The sequence below is a fragment of the Marmota marmota genome, unplaced genomic scaffold (assembly GCF_001458135.2).
Source record: "Marmota marmota marmota unplaced genomic scaffold, marMar, whole genome shotgun sequence".
Classification (NCBI taxonomy): Eukaryota; Metazoa; Chordata; class Mammalia; order Rodentia; family Sciuridae; genus Marmota; species Marmota marmota.
The window spans coordinates 3,779,415-3,793,207 of NW_026000196.1; the positions used below are offsets into that span (position 1 = coordinate 3,779,415).

A 13,793-nucleotide genomic window follows, 5' to 3' on the forward strand; every position below is an offset into this window, starting at 1 on the left:
GCATGACCACACAATGGTGTACTAAATCAGAACACAAGAATGAGGAAGCTTTCTATAGAAATTTGTGGACCGATTTCCAAGTTAGTTTGTTAGGCAAAGAAAGAGAAGATATATGGGGGGTGGGGTTATTGAGGGGTGGGGGTGTATGCCATGCTGTTATAGGGGAAAAAAGTGAGAGAGCATTGTGTTGTGGTCTTGTGTGACATGGGACATCACTAGGACATGAGTGTGACCAGCGTCAGCAGGTGCCTTGGGGAGGAGTAGAATTTGCTTTTTCCCTTTTGCCTTTTTGTATCTTTTGCCTTTTTTCTACTCATGTGTTATCTTCCAAACAGTTGTTAACTAATCAATTTTGAAGTCATGCAGAATTGGAAATCATCTGGGAACATTCTTGTGCTAAAATGTTAAATGGGAAAATTGGAATATTAAAAATATAGAAAGGAACCTGGAAGGCAGTGCTCTCTGATAGTCAAAGGACTGGCTTCTGTGAGTGGGGGCTGAAGGAATTTTGTTTTCTTTTTTCCTCTATTTCTGAATTTCCCTGCCTTTCCTATAATTTTCTATAATAGATGGACATTTCTCAAGGCAGAGGGGCAAAGACAGAGGAGAGGTCTGGGGGAAGTTCACTTTGGACTTGATGGGTTTGAGATGCCCATGGAACATCCTAGTAGAGTATCAAGTGGGAAGCTAGATAAAAGGGTTAAGAGCTAAGGGGAAATCCGGGTCAGATCAAGTTGGGACTCATCCATAAAAAGTGAAGGGTGAGATGATGGGGTATGATACACTGAGAAAACTGCCTGGGGTGAGCTGAGCAGGAGCTAAGGACGGGGCCCTGGGGTCATCATCACAGAAGGATAAGAGGGGAAATAGCCAGAGGTTGGAAGACAACCAAAGAGGCATGTGACACAAACTGAGAGGGCATGCCCGGTCAGCTGAGGGGTGCCTCAGAGCTCTGGTAAGATAAGGCCTGAGGCTAATTGTTGGCACTTAGCGATTCAGAAGTCTCGGGCAATCTAGGTGGGAGCAGTATCAGAGGAAGGGTGGGGATACCCAAGGAGAGGAGAAAATAAAAGGCATAGAGGCAATGAGTCCAGCTAGCCCTTTCAAGACCCTGGGCTGTGCAGGAAGAGCAGCCTGGCTAGAAGCAGGTGAGGATCAAGGCCCTGTTGATTTGATTTTGAAGAAGGAAGAGTCTAGAGCAATCAAATTTAGGTTCTCATTCAAAACGAATGGGAATGGGGCATCGTGGTGCATGCCTATAATTCCAGTGAATAGGTAGGCTGAGGCAGGAGGATCACAAGTTTGAGGCCAGCTTCAGCAATGTCTTAAAATTTAAAAAAGAAAAAAAAACATAAAAAGAGCTGGGGATGTAGTTCTGTAGTAGAGCACCCCTGGGTTCAATCCCCAGTACTGCACAAAGAAAAAAAAAAAAAGGAGGGGCGAGGGGAATACAAAGAAGGTTCCTAGTGAGAGGGAGCTCCTGTGCTCTGGCTGGCTGGGCTGGAAATGAGAAGCAAGCCCTGCTGGCTGGGGTGGGGGACTATCCTCTCCTTTCCCAGAACTCCCCAGTTCTTATCTGGACTTGTTTCACTTCACATCTGTCACCAATTTCACTGCAGTTGCGGATGTCACCTGACAGGGATCACAGACGCTGGCTCCAGAAATCCATTTCCTGCCCTGTGACTCCTCCACTGCCGGGGGCTAGAAGCACCACCAGCGTGGAGCTGTTTTCCTGGGAGTGAGATGCACAGAAGATCACGTACTGTCTAGACTGCCCATCTAGTTGCTCATGTGAGGGACAGCAGGGCAGCTGGCAGGGCCACAGAGATGGACACAAGCCAGGAAGGAGGCACTCAGGGTGGCAGGACCCAAATCCAGATTTAGCACCAAGAGATATATTTTATCTGCATGATGGAGGTTTTCGGTGGAAAGGAAGCTGGGTTTTGGATTAAGTGGTGACTTTCTAGGGTGTGAGAGGAAATGGAAGAGAAGCGATCCCCAATTTTCTAAGGTGGGGTATTTAATACTAAATAAGGTCCCTGTGTCTAATATGATCTCCCAGCCCAGAAACACCTCTGGGACCTGCAGTACATGACATGATAGAAGAACAGGTAGCTCAGGGCAGTATTGTCATGGAAGGACGAGAAAAGTGCAAGCAAGTCCTACTATGTTCTAGGTAACCAAAGTGCGGTGACTTGTTGATCCTCAAAGCCACTAAGGTAGAAGTAACTGTCTCCTCTTCACAGATAGGCACACTGAGGCTCTAAGTTGTGGGCTACCTGCCCAAAGTCACTTACATGAAAAGATACAGAGACCTCCTGGTCACCAGACAGGTTGCTTTGGTCCTCAGTGACCCAAAGGAGTTGCCCAAGAAGGATCTTGTACTTCTGTCTTCAGGGGCAGCATGTGTCCCTGTTATAGACTGAATGTTGTTGTCTGTCCTCCACCCCCTACAAATTTATATGCTGACACCTAATCCCCAGTGGTATTAGGAAGAGGGCTTTTGAGAAGTGATTAAGTCATGGGGGTGGAGCCCTCATGAATGGGATTAATATCCTTATAAAAGAGGTCCCAGAGGATTCTCTTGTCCTTCCACCATGTGAGGACCCAGAGAGAAAACCATCTATGGCCAGGAAAAGGGCCCTCATCGGGACCCACCCATGCTGGCACTCTGATCTCATTTCCAGCTTCCAGAACTGTGAGGAATAAATTTCTGTTGTTCAATTGCCACCCAATCTGGTTTTTTTTGTGATAGCATCCCAGGTAGACTATGACAATTCCCTTTGAGGAAGAGCCAAATAAGTCCTGACGATGGAACTCCTAGCTTTTCCAGGCCAGCAGTGGGTGCTCAGAGTGTGGTCATGTGAGGATTTGTTAGAAATGCACATTTTGAGCCCCTCCTCCAGAATTTCAGATTCAGTAAGTTTAGGGCAGGGTCTAATATTTGGGTCTTTCCAGGACTCTTGGTACTAGTGGTCTGGACACCATACCCTGAGAACCACTGTTCCAGAGTGCAGACCACACGCTCTGAGTGAACTTGGCCTGGAACAGGGCTAAGCCCACTGGGGATGTGGCCCAGCTCCCTCTTTTCCTTGAAGGGAGCTGAACCAAGGCTCTTGATGACTTCCTAAGGCTGTCTGGGCAAAGCTCCATGTCCCCAGACCCCACGACCTAATCACTTGTAGACAGTGCCATCACCAGTCCCAGGCCATGAGGAACCATAGAAACCCAAAGCTGGAAGGCCCCTCAGAGGTCCCTCAGAGGCCGTAGCAATGTTATAACACCAACATGACCCAAAAGCAGAATGGACTTGTTGGGCTGAACACTGGTCAGTTCCTAGGAAAGCTTGCAGTGAGATTAAAAAGGATTCTGAAAGAGTGTGATAACAGCGGAAATGGAGAGGAGGAGCTGGTCACTTATTTCTAATCTTTAGATGAGGATCTAAACAGGATAACCCTGGTGGTAAAGTACTTAAGAAACATCTGAGGAAATTCATCTGTGCAGTGGTCATGCAACCTATCCTCTATATTTCCCTGGCTCGTAGGCACGCCATGGCCCTCCAGTGCATTCCAGCCTGACCGCTGAGGAGTAAGTAATAAAATGTCTATTGAGTTCTTCAAGTTCTTCCTTTGGGATCAGTAAACTGTATGCTTGGGGCATTTTCAACCTTGGGGTTGAATAATTGGCATGATTGGCCAGGATCCCAAAGAAGGCTACGTCGAGGTAACTCTGGAATTGGGAAAGGGCATGAAGTCTGGGGGGTAGGAGGGGATATCAGACTGGCTACCACCTTGATGTGGTTTGGGGTGCCTTCCCTATTGGAGGAGGGAGGACCACTATTCATAGGAATAGGAAAGATAGTGGAATGAATTGGACATAACTTTCCTATGTATATAAATGATTACACCACAGTGAATCTCCACATCATGTAAAACCATAAGACTGGGATCCTAATTAAGTAAGATGTACTACACGTTTGTATAAATATGTCAAAACATACTCTACTGTTATGTAACTAAAAAGAACAAACAAAAAAATATTCATAGTAATAGCATTGGTGGACATGGGAGCTGAGTGTACATTGATTTACAGTAATCCTAACAAATTCTCAGCAAGTTAACTGCTATTGAAGGATATGGGGGAAAAACAGCAAGAGTCCAAGCCATAATGTGGACTCTGTGGTTTGGGCACCTGCCCTTTACCTCCTATCCAGTGTTTATAGCCCCCACATCTGAAAATATAATGAGTGGCGATATCTTGTGCAGTAAATGCCTATCGACTACTGCAGGGGAGTTCCATTTGCATTGCCATGAGATTGAGCGCATGTCAGTTGTAAAGTCAATATTAAGGGGGCACGCTAAATACTCTCTGTTATTTTGCCTGAATACTCTCTGTTATTTTGCTGCTGAATTGTTTCCACCAAACAATATCAGTGGCCATTAGGAGATAATGGAGACTATATATGAATTGGCTAAAGTAAATATAATTTTCCCAGCCCACAGACCTTTTTGACTCCCCTGTGTAGCTGATAAGAAAGCAGGATGGAACTTGGTACATGACAGTGGATTACAGAAAATTAAATAAGGTGACTCTTCCACTTTATGCAACTGTTCCCTACATAGCTGTTATTCTAGTAGAGCTATGTACTCAGCTATGTACTCATCTTGCTGTGTGCTGGACCTTGCTAATACCTTCTTTATCACAAATAAAGTTCAAATCCCATTGGCCTTCAAGTGGGAAGGCCATGGTAGATATTTACAGTGTTACCTCAAGGGTATCTCCATTGCCCCACCTTGTGTCATGGTATGATAATAAACCTGATGCCAACCTTAGTTGAAAAAAATGTTTAACTAACGATCACACCTGATTCTTGTTAAGTGTTCACCAAGGCTATCCTCACACTTTTGACTCATTTCCAGGAAAGGATGGACCATAAACCCTGACAAAGTGCAGGGCCGCAACTTGTCGGTGAAATTCTGGGTGTTGTTTGGGTAAGACGAAGGTTATACTTCAGGCTGTAATAATAAAGTTCAGGAATTTTCCATTTCCCAACATAGTAAAACAAATACAAGAATGTGTGAGGCTATTGGGTCATTGGAGGCTCTCATCCCTCATCTCACTCAATATTAAGACCCCTAGATAATTTGTATAGGAGGGGTGCAGTGTGGGACTCGGCTGATTGGCATACTGAGGCTTCTACTCAGGCCAAATGGACAGTAAAACAGGCACAAGCTCCTGGGACCCTGGGCACAACAAAACCTGCTAAGCTTACCATCCATGTCACTCTGGATGGTTTTGGATGGGGCTTATGGCAGCAGATGAAGGGACATAAGACCCCCATTGGATTTGGGTCACAATTATGGAAGGGAGCAAAGGAATGTTAAAGCTTTTTTAAAAACAATTGTGTGCCACTAAGGCTGCCCTTCTTGCCAAGGAGCCCATCACCAAAGAAGCACCAGGCAAGGTTGTACAAAGCACCAGTTGGCAAAGATAAGATGGCTGGAGGAGGGCTGGGGTTGTGGCTCAGTGGTAGGACGTTTGATCTTCAGCACCATATAAAAATAAGTAAATAAAGTTATGTTCATCTACAACTAAAAATATATTAAAAGAAAAAGAAAAACAAAAAAAGATTGCTGGAGGAAGCCCTAGCAAAAGAAACTTCCACTTGGCTACATGGTGGATTAAAGCACGCAGGTCAGAAGAGTATGTGGGCAGCTGTGACACTCTGGAGGCTGCTCCTAATGAGGTCCGATGTTGCTGCTGCGTGTCAGAACTGTCTTGCCTGCTCTCAGTGCTACCCATGATGATGACTAAATGCCACAGAGGGGCATATCAAACAAGGTGATTTCCCTCTTTAGTGATGGCAGATAGATTGTACTGGTTCTCTCCCACTTTCAGAAGGGACCAAATATGCATTGACTTGTGTGGACACAGTTACAGGCTTGATCTAAGTCTTTCTCAGCAAAAGAGCCAATCAAAGGACAACAATTAAGGAACTGATCCAGCTGAGTGCCAGGTATGGCACACCACAGCTAAATGAGAATGACCAAGGAACCCATTTCACAGGTCATAACATACAACAGTGGGCTCAAGACCAGGACATATTATGGATCTTCCACCTGCCATACAATCCAACAGGAGCTGGATTAGGTGAAAGAATGAATGACTTGCTGAAATAAGCCTTAAGGATTGAAAGTAACTCTATTCAGCTGTGGGCTGCTTGTCAGCCTGAGGCACAGAGGACACCAAATGAGAAACCCATACATCATCTCACCCATGGCTGCCAGCCTTATGGTTGCAGATAAAGGCTATTATACCTTAGGCTATAATAAATTGAGCATTTCTTAAACCAGCCAGGGGAAACAAGTAACAACTTACAACTGAGTCTTCTTGACTTCCACATTGAAGACAAGAAGACTTAGTTGACCATGGACTGTACAAGTCAGCCCCCAGTGGTTTGCCTTACCAACCCCTGTGGGGAGGGAGAATGTCTGATTTTACAAGTAAGTCCTACTGTGCTGGGAACCTGGCCCTCACAAGTACAGGTGATGTTACTCTTGGGTGTCATCACCCAAGGAATACTGTGTATCAGTTTAAGACAATTATATATTCCCAAGGTGTCTTATTCTTTCTATATCCCTGAAGTGTAAACAAATTGATTGATATTATACCCAGGCAAGCCTACTGTTCAGGCTGCTTTATTAACACAAGATCATACAGTAGCCTGTATATCAGCTCCTGTATATGGAGCTTATAAGTAAGTAATCTATTCCTGGACTGAGTATTGGAAGCTACACACACCAATCAGATTGACTGTTGGACCTGCTCAGAACTCCATGTGACTGCAACACAAGGACTTTCCTGGGTAGTCCAACTTACAAATGAGATGGATAGATTTGAACAAAACAGAACTGGACTAAAATACAATATTTCTCATGCTTTAACTCCAGTGTCAAAACAAATTAATCTTATCTTTATTACCCACGCATACTTGCTGACAGGTTCTTGCTCTTCGTACTGCTATTATGGAATATGAAAGCAGTGTGCCTGTCCCAAGAACTATCTGGAAGATATGGGACAGTCTGAGATTGTGAGGGACATTAAGGGGCTTCTAAGGCCTTAAATGGGTGGAGTATTGGGTTAAACACTAACCAGTTCCTAGGAAAGCTTACAATGAGATAAGAAAGACTCTAAAGAAGGTGATAATGAAGAAATAGAGAGAGGGAGCTGGCCACTTTTCTCCAATCTTAAGAAGAGATAGAGTGACCCTAGTTGTAAAGTAAAGGAATACACTCATAAAACATATGAGGAAATCCACCTGCTCAATGGGCATGGGACCCATACTATCCCCTCACTTGTAGGCATGGTGCAACCCTTATATCCCAGCCTGCCACTATCAAGAAGTGAATAAATAATAAAGTACCCAAGACCTCCCTATTGAGTCCTCCAAGTTCTTCCTTTGAGATGGGTAAACAGTATGCTTGGGGTGTTTACTGCCTTGAAGTTGAAGGGCTCCAGGTCCAGGTAAAGTGGGTTACTGCTGTCCACTGGACATGTCTCCTGATTTCCTGTTTGTGTCCAGGATGACCTTTCCAAACGGCCCCCTCATGTCCTCTGCCTTCATGCCACATTCTCAATAGAGCTCTCTTGCCTCAATGGGCCCATGTCCCTCCTTTCAGCTGTCCTGCTCCAGCCTCCGCTCACTTCCCACTCCTCCCTCTGAAAACCATGCTCACTAAGGTTGCCCACAACCCCTTAATCACAAATTCACCTTTCAATCCATATCTTATTTTATCTTTTGTGTGTGTGTATGTGTACATTCTGACACTAGGGATTATGGAGTCTGCCTCAGGCAAACACAACAAAATTCTCAGGAGACAGAAACATCTTCCTTCACCGTAAGGGCTCCTCAGGGAGAGCACTGAACAGCACTGCTAAGCTCAGTAGATGGAAGCATGTCTCAGAAGCCGCAGGAGAGTGAGAGAATGAGTGGGTGTGTTCCTAGGTTGGTGAGGAATGAGAAGGATGCAAGGCCTGGGGTGGGTGGCATTACGGATGGAAAGTCATTAGAAGGGAAGTGGAATTACTAATCAAGCTAATCTAGCCAAGAGCTGGCTGCCATGTTGACAGTGCTAGACTCTAGGCCCAGAGTAGGTTGAAGGCAGAAGTCCCACAAAAAGACTCGCCTTTCTGGAGAAGACATCTGCTGGACCATGGCACTCTAGGAAATAGCTTAGATTCTGACAGTCTGAGTGAATTTAGGGACTCCCCCAGGCTGAAGTTTGCCATAGGCCTTGGACTAGATCCACATGATTCACAAGAACAGATGGAAAATTCCTGAGTCTTCCATTCAACTCGGCACTCAACAGAGCTATCCCCACCTGAAGGTAAGTCCAAAGAGTGAAAAGTGTATGTATATATGTGTGTGTGTGTGTGTGTGTGTGTGTGTGTTGTGTATGAGAGAGAGAGAGAGAAAGAGAGAAAGAGATGGATAGAGTGTGTGAATGAGATTTTGTGATTAGTTATTGTGGTAGGAAAGAGAATTCTGTAGCCAGAAAGCATTTGTCTTAAGACCTCTCTCATCTGGCTTAGCATTGCTAAGGATGCCACTGGCCAATACATTGGCCAGGAATTTATCTAGAGGTTATCATCTCCCAGGGTCCAGAAAATTCTTCATGTTCAACTGCAAAATACTGAGCCTGGTTAAAGATAAATCCACCACACTTATTATTTCTCTCTTAACTGAATATCAAATCTCAGTCTTTTGCTACCATGGATATGTTTTTCAAAAGGTCATTTTTTGCTATGAAGGGTACTTTTTATATATTTAGAGGAGAAACATGATCCTGCTGATTTCTACTCATAGTGTGAGGAAGGAGATGTCCCTTGATTGGAAGTGCAGTGATGGAGTCCTGCTCTGACCCTGTCTTTCCTCAAGGGTGAGCACAAGACCCCTTTTGCTCCAACTGCAGTATCTCAAGGCTCTGCGGTTAGTGATTGGTCCAAGGGTGGTCACATGATCTGAGTCAGACCAATAAGAATCTGTCCTAGGACTTGAGCTGGGAGAAAAGAGTTGCCCCCATCCTGGGGGCTGCACCTTGAGAATGAGCATATAGGGGCCAGGAGCATATCTTGTATGAGAGAATAGGGTTGACATCCACAGGTAAACAGAGATCTTGGCAAAACTGGGCCCTGAGTTCTGGCGTTCACCAGCTCTACCTTGCCCTTTCAGTTTGTGAGCCTTATAAGAGGCAGCCCTTCCCAATCCTGCCTTTAGAGTGAGTTGCAAATGGGTTTCTGTCACTTATAACTGAGTAGACCTAAGGAATATTATTTCCTATAAATTGGAGGAACCAATGAATGTTCCTCAGGTCAAGGAACCTTTGTTACCATTAACTAAAGAGCTCTGATATCAGGGCATTGAATCTAATAAGCAAGAGTGTTGGATCCGGGCTCCAATCTTGACTCTAGCCCTCACCAGTTTTGTGATCTTGTAGGAGCAAAAGTCACTCCGAACCTTCTCTGTAAAAGGGGAATAATAGTATTTTCCCTGAAGGTTTGCTGTAAGGGTGAAATGAGTGGCAGAAATTCCCTTTCTGTAAGCGGGAACTGTTATTATGATTTCTTTAACCTTTGCTTTTTCCCTAAGCTTTTCTTCTCTGGTCCTCCAGGACGTCAAGCATAGAGGAGGACAAAATGGTTTATAATGGCTCTGAATTTACTTCCAATCCTCTGTGTATCTCGTGGCCCTAGAAGGCTGAGAAGTGCTGGCTCCCTCTGGGACGGGTGAAGAAAGATCTTAACTCTGATACTTGAAGCACAGGGAAAGCCACTCAAGGTCTTTCCACAAGATAATGGTGGCCCAGCTTGGAGAGGTTGGCTGTATGGAATACAACTAGTAGCAGGGGACACATGGAGCAAAGCTTCCCCAGAAGGTGCAGAAGGGCTTCCCAGGGCACATGAGAATAATCACTTAGTTCAGTCATTGAGTAAGGAGCAGAGTAGCTGGTAGGGCTTTGTAGGGTTCAAGATTGGGCAAAGGACACAAAGATGAGTAAGATCCAAGCCTCTTCCTAAATAGCTAAATGCAACCACAACAGCTAAGCAATGAGCTCCACCCAGCTGTCTCTGTCCCCCATCCCATGTCCCCTGGGTGACTTTTTCTCCTGGATTATGAAACAACCTCCTTGCTTGCATACATATTCATTCTCTCTCTCTCTCTCTCTCTCTCTCTCTCTCTCTCTCTCTCTCTCTCTCTCTCTCTCACCCCCTCCCTCCCTCCCTACCCCCCCACTCCCCACCTCAGTCCCTCTCTCTTTCTCTCTGCAGCATCATGGCTATAATCCTTTCTACCCACTATTGACATGTTAACCATCCAAAACTCCAATAAAATAATCTCCAATGGCTCCACCTTTACTGGAGACAAAACCCAGATGTCCCAGCCTGGCATTTAAGACCCTTCAAGATATAGCCCGACCAAACTTGCTGACATATGCTCCCTCAAAACAGCTTTCACACTGAACCCTGTACCCTGGACATCCCAACATATTCTCACCTCCATGCTTTTGTCCAAGCCATTTTTTCCTCCTGCTCCTAGCTCCACATGTCCCAGTCCTCCCTGTCCTGAAGCTCCATGTCAAATGCCACATCCTCAGGGAGTTTTCCTTGCTGATCCTAGTTACCAACAATCTCTCCCTACAGGGGGCTCCCCAAGCACTTTCTTTGCGCCTCTCTTACAGCACTGAACCCAGCTGCCCTGGGTGGTGGAATTGCAGAGTGTGTGTGTTTTGAAATCTGAGAAACTGCTGGAGCTTCTGTGTTGTAGCCACAAGAAGTCACCCTGAAGCAGATCTTCACTGTTCTTCCTGCAAGCTTGGGTGGCCTCCTTCTTGGTTATGCAGATAAGAAGGGAGCAGCCCATACTGCCTTAAGGGGGTGGTGTTAGGGGACTTCTGGGGGGTGACCCATATATCTATCTTATACAGAACTGACCTCAGAAATCATGACAGGAAAATCTGTACAGGAGACAAGACTCCTGAGAAGATAAGCAATGTCCCCTCCCTTTCCTTTTAGGGCTGGCATGATTAAAACTCCTTAGATGGGCTGGAGATTCCTCAGACAGTCTGCTAGCCCAACAAACACCAAGGGTCCAAGGGGGACCCACCAGAGGTCAGGGTCAGAACTGGGAAGGGGGATCTAGGCTCAATACCAGTGCAGAAGTCCAGGGCCAAGTCCAAGCCTTAGGCTGGAAGCTTCCTGGATCCAACACTCCCATAGGAGTTGGGAGGCTCTGGAAAAAGTGGCCAGAGTAATGATAAAAAAGCAGAAACCTCTGGGACCTACACATAGGGGCCTGTGTAGTCCCTCTGAGGGACAGTGGTCCAGGACATGCCAGGTAGGCAGCAGCAATTTTCCTCCATGGTACTATGACATTAGTGGCAGAAAACTGGAGCCAGGTACTAAGTAAACAGGGCCCCAGGTCTGTCTGTCTCTCTCTCTCTCTCTCTTTCTCTCTCTCTCAGCCTGGCATTTAGAAATGGAGCTTAAGCCTGGAGTGAATCTAGGTGTCTCTAGAAAATTTGGGTGTGAGGTAGAAAAAGACAATACTAGAGTCCTCAATAAACAAGGTATTTAGGGGATTGAAGAGGTAACTGAAGAAATACAACCATATTTCCACTCAGTACAGCAAAGTGGGTCATACCAGTAGCATCCTCATCACAGGCTGCCCTGTTTTAAATCAAGGCCAGTGTCTACTATTAGAAATTAAGTGCTTTGAAACAGAACAGTGTATTCAATCTCAATTTCCTCTATAATATTTTGTGTGGCAGTATGCTGGGCGCAGTGGCCAGCATACTTACAATCCCAGAGACTTGGAAGGTTGAGGCAAGAGTATAAGTTTGAGGCCAGCCTGGGCAACTTGGCCGGACCTGTCTCAAAGTTAAAAAATAAAAAGGGCTAGAAATGTGGCTCAGTGGTAGAGCACCCCTGGGTTTAATTCCTAGTATAGGAAAAAAATTGTGTAACAGTAGATGCACGATAAATTTTTGTTGGAAAAAGAGAGAGTGGGAAGGAGAGAAGCCTGGGGAGGAGGGAGCTATAGTTTGCTGCTGAACTAAGAAGAACAGCTTCCTGGCAGAGAGGTGGGTTGTGAGGGACCTTGAAGGAAGAGCACCATGAGAAGACTGTTCGAGTCTTTGGAAACTGTCCCTTATAGGCCCAGAGTCCCTGCAGCATGTTAGGGGCTAGTGTCTCAGCAGGAGCCATCCCCATGCTCCCCACCTCCTCTTCTTGTCATCAGCCTCCCAGCAATTCTGTCATATATTCTTCTTTAGGGAAAAGCATACAGAATAGTTGACTTTCCTAAATTTAAAGCACTGCTGGGCCCCTCCCAGGGCCCAGGAGCTAAAGCTTCATTAACTTTCCAAGAACCAGCCTGTGCCCACAAGAACCCTCCCTGCTGGGGGCCTTGCCCTCTCCTCTCAGCCTGGCCCCACCCAGCTGGCTCAGACTCCCCACTAGCTGGAGACCTGGGCAGCAGTTGCCTTAGACCAAGAGTGAGGCTGACCTGAAAGGCAAAGACATTCTTGACCAGAGTCTCCCCAAACACGAAGCTGGAGCCGGCCTCAGTGTAGCTCAGGAAGGTCTGAAAGGCAAAAAAANAAAAAAAAAAAAAAAAAAAAAGTACACTCATACACACAAGAAAAACATGGGGTGAGTCTAGGAAGGAAGGAGAGAGGGAACTGTGGGCAGAGTCCCAGGCTGGGGTGAGCAGGGGCCTGGCCCTGGTCCAGGTGGGAGAGAGGGATGCCAAAGCCACAGGCCCTCCCTGGCCCAGGCAGGTTGCCCTTGAAACACACCTCCCCCCACCCGCCCCGTCCCTGTCAGGGGTGGGGCACTGCCTAGGAACAGACACTAAAGTGACAATCATTGTTCTTTCAGAGCATGTTCTGCAGGAGAGATACTTTTTTGGTCAATTTTAAATTTTAAATACCCTGATATGAGAGTTGTGAAAACATTAAAGAAGGGCTGGGGACATGGTTCAAGTAGTAGCGCGCTCGCCTAGCATGCGTGAGGCACTGGGTTTGATCCTCAGCACCACATAAAAATAAAAAATAAAGATATTGTGTCCACCTAAAGCTAAAAAATAAATATTTTAAAAAACATTAAAGAAGATATAATAAGGAAACAAGACCTTAAGCTGTGTTGAAGAAGGCTGTTAAAGGGGGTGTCTTTTGTGCCTGCTTCGTCCCCTGACAGCCAATGGTATACTGTTTCCATGTCCTGTCTCCATCCCAGACTCGTAGCCTTAATGTGGGAGTCCACACTCACTTCTGCAGGAGATCTGGCATTGTGACTGCAGGAACAAGTCACTTCTCTTATCCAGGAGTCAATGTTCTCATCTATAAATTGAGGATATGCTACTAGGAAGGCTGAGGCTGGAGGATTGCAAGTTTGAGGCTAGTGTGGGCAACTCAGCAAGACTCTATTTCAAAATAAAAAATAAAAAGGACTGGGGATGTAGCTCAGTGGTATATTGCCCCTGGGTTCAATCCCCAGTACCACAAGAAAATAAAATAAAATGGGGACATGACCAGAGCAGTAACTCTTAGCCTTTTCTTCTATAATACCTAGGCTGGTGCCATCAGCAAAGCCAATAGGTGGGCACAGACCTCAGGAATGATCCTGGCTCCACCCCACACAGAGCACGTGGACATTTGAGCTGGTGAGAAGAGGGTGAGTAGAGGTTCAAAACTTGGGTCCTCAATCACTTATATTTGAAACAGTAAATTATG

The 13,793-nt window shown here is 45.7% G+C and overlaps 1 protein-coding gene across 11 annotated transcripts in view; it reads right to left on the reverse strand.

The window, feature by feature from the left end:
• Positions 1-13,793, reverse strand: part of LOC107148397 (sodium/nucleoside cotransporter 1) — a 119,856-nt gene that overhangs the window by 22,238 nt on the left and 83,825 nt on the right. For all 11 annotated transcript variants that reach the window (XR_007342820.1, XM_048790200.1, XM_048790199.1 and 8 more), the window contains one exon: positions 12,566-12,643. Coding sequence is in view for 10 of the 11 variants with exons in the window: in XM_048790200.1 (XP_048646157.1) it covers positions 12,566-12,643 (78 nt within the window). In the remaining variant the exon portion in view is untranslated. The remainder of the gene's footprint in view (positions 1-12,565; positions 12,644-13,793) is intronic.